General features: G+C 40.6%; 1 protein-coding gene across 3 annotated transcripts in view; it reads right to left on the minus strand.

The window, feature by feature from the left end:
* e2f3 (E2F transcription factor 3) overlaps positions 1-7403 on the minus strand; it is an 8359-nt gene extending 956 nt beyond the window's left edge. The window contains exons 1-6 of one of the 3 annotated variants that reach the window (XM_032534920.1): positions 6932-7403; positions 5360-5487; positions 3330-3570; positions 2823-2954; positions 2422-2536; positions 1359-1554 (exon numbers count right to left, since the gene is read on the minus strand). In XM_032534920.1, the coding sequence (XP_032390811.1) occupies positions 1359-1554; positions 2422-2536; positions 2823-2954; positions 3330-3570; positions 5360-5465 (790 nt within the window). In that variant the 5' untranslated portion in view covers positions 5466-5487; positions 6932-7403. Of the gene's footprint in view, positions 1-1358; positions 1555-2421; positions 2537-2822; positions 2955-3329; positions 3571-5359; positions 5932-6931 lie in introns of those variants that run through there. The other 2 variants (XM_032534922.1, XM_032534921.1) reach the window with 2 other exon arrangements.
* Positions 7404-7603: the final 200 nt, after the last annotated feature.

The following is a 7603-nucleotide window of genomic DNA, read 5'->3' on the forward strand; positions in this document are numbered from 1 at the left end:
CCCCCCCCCCCCCCATGAAATCACAGCATTCATAATTCACTTCCCCAAACGTCATTCACAGTCTCTCCGTGGAAGTGGGTTCAGCTTGTTACATTTGGAGTTAACTGGAGCTAATCATTGCTAAGCGAGCCTTCAGTTAACATTCTCTCCGTGCCTGTAGCCATTAACAAACGTTATTTGTGCACTCAAGCCCCAAAAAACCCCGACATTTTATTACCTGTGCTGTCAAAGTTTTAAACTACAATCCAGAGTTCTTTGAATGACAGGAAACTATTCAGATGAGAACTTAATGAATGCAACACAGACACGTAGAGTACAAAACAGTGTGTTTAACATTATTAGAATCCCCAAAACACAGATTAAAACAAATGAACAATGACGAAGAACAAATATGCACAAGAATTACCTCTGGATAGCCTTAGTGTAATAGGATTTAGAAGAGATTTAGGAGGAGAGGAGTAATGGCGGTTTTATAGTCAACGCATCCAAGAGTGCGCACGCCAATGTGACGTCAAAATGACGTAGATCTCGCAGGCGTGCCACGATTTTGAGAGCGCGTCCAGAGGGCGCGCACCACTATTTTTTTCAAGGGGCGCGCGACAAAGTGGAAACAGGACGCCTGAAGGAGCTCGAGGGTAACTGGGTGCCAGGACTCTCTTGTAAACTCACTGGGTTAAGATGAGTTCTTTTATGATATATGAAAGGCTTGGTCCCACCAAGTAGGTCATCCAATCAAATCAAAACATTGACGGCAATGCTGCTGCGTTGTTTCTTTTTCTTCTTCTAGTCCATAGAAACAGCATTGTTGGTAGCCTTTCCTCATTAGCCACACCTCTCTTCAGGAGAAGACTGCAAATAGTGTGGCAACCACCACACGTGGGAATAAACAGTTATACCGCTACCATGACGTTAGTTAGCGCACGCCAGCTTGGCTACTGTAAAACATGCTTAAACGGAGCCATGACGCGTGCATAGAGATTTACAATAACATGTGCTTTATCTGCTGAACCAAACATTTTATTTGACAAACCCACCAGATTTAGTTGAAAAAGAACACTTACATCTGTATCATCTTCTAGCTTGGTTTCTTTAACATGTAACAAGTTATTTCTTTCTAAATTATTTTATGCAATCATTTTTTTTCTAACAAACAGTTCATAAACCTTTGTTTGACTAGTAAAGTGTTTGAAGTAAACTCTCAACCTGTAGAAAACGCTAAATAATCTTATAAAAAGGTTTCTGTTTGGGTATAAGCCCATGGGGGGATGGTTGCTTCCTTCTCTATGGCAACAAAGTACTATTTTACAAAAGCAACCTGTTTGAGACAGACAGTGGGATGTTGAAAGTGCTAAACTCACCTTTGGAAGACACCTGGACAAAGCGCGAGTAAGGCACAAGGGGGGTGGGGCTGTTCCCATTGGCGGACGAGTCTAAGTGGATGCTATTGGCACCGTCGGCCACAGAGCTGTCTGTGGTTTCCATAGGGATGGGGTCATCAGAGCAGAGGAACACCTCAATGGGTCCCTGTGTGCTGCTGAGGTGGACCTGAAGGCTCTGAACATAGAAGTAGACAAAGTGCTTTCTTTGAATGGTCTATGAATAGGAGCAAGCAGCAGACACTTACAGTGAACAGTGTCTTGGGAGGATAAGCAAGAACAAAATTTAATCTGAGCCAATGTAGCATCAGTACATGATGTAATAATAATGAATACTTTATTAATCCTGCAAGGGGAAATTACAATGTTTTCACTCTGTTATTACACGGAGGCCTGAATTACACACTCATGCGCTAAATGGAGAGATGTCGGGGGGGGGGGCTGCCCATGGAAAGTGACCATACTTTGGTCCGTATGGGGACTTAAACCAGCAACCGGTTTAGTTTTCCACTTTGGTGTACGTTTTATGAATACCAGAGTAATAAAGTGCATCACTCTTAAAATGTGCAATGCTGCCGCTGCCTTGACAGCGTTTTCTGGGATAAACAATTGTTTGTGTGCGTTTATTTTTGTGGCGATAGTCTGTTTTTGTCATCTTAAGTGGTGCTACTGAAATGTGTAATGATACAGTACAGTGAAAAACTATTCTAGAGAGCAGTTTGCAATAAGCAGAAAGAACTACAAACTACTATAATATAACTACCATAAACCCATACTGTATTGTTTGATTGAGGTTTCAAGTCAAAATATGTCATTGCAAAAAAAAAAAAAAAAAGATACTAGCAACTTACACACACACACACACACACACACACACACACACACACACACACACACACACACACACACACACACACACACACACACACACACACACACACACACACACACACACACAACACACCACACACACACACACACACACACACACACACACACACACACACACACACACACACACACACACACACACACACACACACACCTCTTCTGGATGTGGAACCTCCAGTTTTGTCTCTGCAGGGGCTTTGATCACGATCACAGTCTGTTCTTTCATGCTGGGAATCCTTTGGACATCCTCGTATGTCAAATAGGCAAATGTGATCTTCATGGTTAAGGAATATAAACAATCTTGGATGTGTTTGTGTACAGTTGGTGATACACTCAAGGATTAAACCCAAAATTCACATCATGAGCCCAACAACGGTGGATAGGGTGGGAGGCATTCCTCCTCCAATCCACCCTAAACATAAATGCTATTGGTTTGGCCTTTAGAGACACCAGCAATATGCTTTTCACACAGTGCTAGGGCACCTATTTGACCTCAGTCAGTAAATGTTGGCGACAACAGTACAAAGTGAAGCTGAAATTCTAACCCAAGGATATTTCTGACTGCTCTGGTTGTCACACAGCTGGTGAACCTGCCGCGTACAGCTGTGGATCAACTCGTCCAGCCTCCTCTCCTCCTCAACCAGAGTCTTCAGCTCTTGATCCAGGTCTATGTTCACTTGACCGCCCCTGTGCACACGCATCCGAGAAGCAACACAGGATTAACACCACAACAAACATCACTAAAACATCAAATTGATGATCCAACCATACTGATCATGAGGAAATTAAGAAAAAGACAACTGAGAAAAAAAATACGGCTAAATGTACATAGAATACAGTCACACAATAAAGGCTGACATCTAAAAAGGCATCCACTAGCAGTTGGTACCATCTTTTAAAAAAAAAGGTAGAATTACACATTACTCTTAAACATATATAGTAATGTATAGATGGAAAAAAATGTTTGTAAAATATTGATTAATTCTCAACAAAACATCCCAAGCCGCCATAATGTACAACAAGCTCTTTTCCTAAAAGGCACACACTACCACTCATACTTACAACCACTCCACTAAGTTTTTTGACTTCTTTTTGATGAGTTGGATCCCTTCCAGGACATTGGTGACGTCGTAGACACGTCTCTTAGGCGCATTGAGCTCCTGGGCAACTAGGTTGAGGTCCAACACCCCATCAGCGGAGCGGCGCAGCATCTCCGCAAACCTCTGCGTCAAGAAACCGAGTGAGGTGTCACAGCGCGACTTCTCAAACAGGGACTTTCGTGCAATGGGACTGAGGGCGGGAGCTGCAAAGACGGGTGAGAATTAAGAATTTTTTATGTTCATTTTCGCCCAGCATGTTTCCTTGGATCAGAGAGGCTTCAAAATCATTTTTGCAGCTGTTGCCAGGGTCCCGCTACACGTTCTGCAATGTCATGTTACATCCGGCTACGCTCTGCGGTGCCCAGCTACGTCCTGCTGTGCCTTGTAATGCCGCACAGTGCCCTGCTATGCCATGAACTACTACAAAGAACTACAAAAAACTACTATTTCTTGTGACTGTTATTGACACTCTTCATTTTAACCCCAACCGGTCGTCAGACACAGCCTGCCAAGAGCCTGGGTCTGTCACAGGTTTCTTCCTTAAAAGGAGTTTTTCCTCGCCACTGTCGCACTGTTGCTTCCTCTGGAGGAAACTACTAGAACTGTTGGGTCCTTGTAAATTAGGGAGTGTGGTCTAGACCTACTCTATCTGTAAAGTGTCTTGAGATAACTCTTGTTATGAATTGATACTATAAATAAAATTGAATTGAAAAGAGCCTTTAAATTTTGATTTCTATATCTGTTCTAATATTTCATATTTTAATGTGCTTAATTGGATTAAATCCTTTCTAACATTTGCCATTCTTCTGTTGCCACTGCGCGGAACAAGGACTATGGTTACCTATGGTTTCAAGTTTAAATGCCATATGATATTAGACATTGTTTCACCATCATAAATTCCCTAATTTTATTTTAAACCAGACACTCAGTGAAAATACAATGATGATTAGCAGAATCATAATTCAGCAGTCTACCAAGGTTTCACTGGCAATATGCCAAGAGAAAGAAGATGAAAAAGTGTATTGGGAACCTCTTGGAGGTGACGTGACAAACAGATTCAGGGTCTTCAAAAAAACAGAGCAGACTAAAAGCAACTTTGGAAAACTCTAGACTAAGTATTTCACAAACGACAATGAAAAATGTTGCTGATAGTGCACGTGAAGAACAATGTGAATTTAGAGCTGCACAAACGCAAATCAGCTCACAAGGCTATTTAACTCAGTCGCCACCACTTTGGAAATATGTTTAACCCTTGTGTTGTCTTCCCATCAAAATGAAATGAAAATAAACACTTTTGTTGACGCTTTTTAGCACCGTTTTTAACTTTTTTTTACGGTTTCAATGTTTGTTGCTTTTTTGACGTTTAACACTACCTAACACTAACTTATTAACTTTAGTTTTACAGTTCTTTTAGAAATTCATGGTCAATTAACCTCATTTATAGGAAATTATACCTAATGTTTGAGTTAGAAAAGCAGAAATTGGGAATTATTTAGACTAAAATTAAAGGAAAGTATGTTTATGTATAATCAAAGACTGTAATAGGTCAACTTTTACTCAATATTTCAAAACCACTTCCATTTTTTTTCAAATGCTATAAAATTGAATAAAACATCCCAAAATTACCCATCAAAATGTGTGGAATCAATAATGTTATTTGGGGTAATTAAAAAGGACATTGTTATATGAAAACAGGTCAATTTGACCTGAGAACAACATGAGAGTTAAGACACAGACAAACATCACAGCATCATTTCCTACCCTATGAAGGTTACTTTGACTCTGCTATCCATGCACCATGTACTGGTATTATTTGTCCTTGTACTGTTATGGTTGTGTTCCAGTTGGAGTGTGTGTAGAACTTGAATGCATTCATGTGTCTTGTATGTGTTTATACTTGCTACCAAACTAATTGCCCTTTGGGGACACAAACAAAGTTTAAGTTCTTTTGGCCAGCAATGGAACATTGTCTCTTATGGTAAAAAGTCTTACCCTTTTCTCCTGTGTGGGACAGAGAGGCCATCGGCTTTTTGGATTTGGCGGTCCAGCCACCATCCTGAAGGTCCTGGGGATGTGCGGCTTCCAGCTGGTTAATCATCGTTATTGAAGATTGTCATTACCTGGGGGTTGGGACAGAAGCTAGCTACCCTCACCAGTGTGTTTAGCTAGTTGGAACAACATCTCACCATCCCCCCTCCCATGCTCACCCAAGGCCCAAGTAGTAGTTTGCTTCTGGCAGTAATGAATACAGTGGGATTTACAGTTACCTCCTTAACAATGTATTTCCGCCAAAACTCGACTGTTAAAGAGCGCTGTCAGCGCGTGCACTCGAAGACCAAAGTGTGCAAAAAGTATGTTTTCGCCAAGGCCCGGCGTGATGCCTCAGCCAAGGTACAATGAGTGTCAAGTTACCGGAAATACATAAATGTAGTCGAAGCGTCACAAATTCGCCTTCAAAATAAAAGTAAGCAATTAATATTATTTTTGACAGACTATTAGACAATCCTCATCGGGAAATGAAGGTGGGACATAATTATATCCATAGTCTAAAACATTGGTATGCAGTTAGCTATAGTGATCAGTAAGGTTGTAAGTTTGTTGTAAGTATAGAGTATCGAAAGTACCACAAAAAATGATCTAGTCAGCTTTTTAATAAAACAAAATTTTTAAAAAAAAGATATTCAGTTGTGTGGGCCTGGAATGATCGATTATTCTTTTTCAATACCAGTATTATATCAAAGTTTATAATTAAATTACCTTGTGGTCGGTGCTACATTCAATTAATCGACATTAATGCCGAATATTTTTGTAATATAGTGTTCTTCGACTTAATAACTTTATTTCACACATCAATGCTATATGCCCTTTTCTGTGTCAAGTCCACAGGGATATCTTTCCACTGCATTTAACGTTTAACGTTAACAGAAGCAGTTGTTTTGTTACCTCAGTTTACTTTGAATGACAATGCCTTTATTCTGAAGACAGATTTGGCGCTTCCGTTAACGACCAGGATAACCATCGCCTGCTTGATGCAGCTAACCAAAATATCATTTCGAGTTATCAGTGGTGCTAAAAATGTCGAAGAAAAAATGCATCGTGTCCTCACGTACCAGTATGTGTCTCATTTTACAAACACACGCCGTTAGATATGTTACCAAGCGTCCGACCTAATTTGAAAAAATGAACCTATCATGAGGCTCAAGCTCGGAAGGGTAAACGTTAATAAACACGTTCGCTCCACATGTGCAAATTGACTAGCCATACCTTAATGTTACCTTACTTGATCGAAAACAAAACGGTAACGTAACTGAGCTAGTACAACAATAGCTAGTTGCCTAACGTTATGTGCATAGTATAACGTTACATATGTGTGGGCACATGTAGATAACACATTAAAAAAATATATATATGAACGTGCATTACCACACATTACCCAGCAACCACTTGGCATATCAGCATTCAATATAACGTTAACTTTAGCTAAGCTAGCTATATATCCAAGTTGACCCTGCTCCCCACGTATTTTGCATCTGGTTAATTCTGCACAACAGAAGTTAACGTTACCTGAATTTGTTCGAGCTTTAACGTCTGCCCTGTCCCTGTTTAGGGTCCGGAGGGTGTAACGTGACCGTGAGTCGGCGCTGATAACGTCGGTCGTAAGGCTGTCGGTCCGTATGGTCGAGCTATTCTCGGACCAACCCACGCTAATGTCGACGACTTCCGAGTCCCCTTTTCTCATGTTGTCTCGTACTGGCTGCTGCTATTCTTATTTCTACCCATATCTACCGCTTGTACAATATAAAGCTGGCCATATTCATCTCTATCTAGTTCAATTATCTCCTTGACTGACGCAGAAAAATATTTTAGGCAACAGCACCACCGCTGACACAAGCACGAGAGGATATTCCACGCGCGAAACTCAAGATTCGCGGGGCAGTTTTCAACCAGATTTGCATGTAAACTACTATTGGCCAGCACTGTGTACGCAGCGTCGTGTACGTCTGACGCAGCTGTAACCGACCAATAGCAGAGCTCTGCAACAAAGTGGATTACTTTTCTTTAATGGACAGTCTTTATGTGCTGCATTTCTGTTTGTATGATTGAAATGATATTTTAAATTACATTTAACATGTTAAGAAAAAAAAATAAGACCGCTAAGTACATTAAAGTATAACATAAATTATATGCTGTTAAAACATACATTGGTGTACCCAGTACCCAAAACAGGGAGAAGTT

Source organism: Etheostoma spectabile, chromosome 14, assembly GCF_008692095.1.
Source record: "Etheostoma spectabile isolate EspeVRDwgs_2016 chromosome 14, UIUC_Espe_1.0, whole genome shotgun sequence".
Taxonomy (NCBI): Eukaryota; Metazoa; Chordata; class Actinopteri; order Perciformes; family Percidae; genus Etheostoma; species Etheostoma spectabile.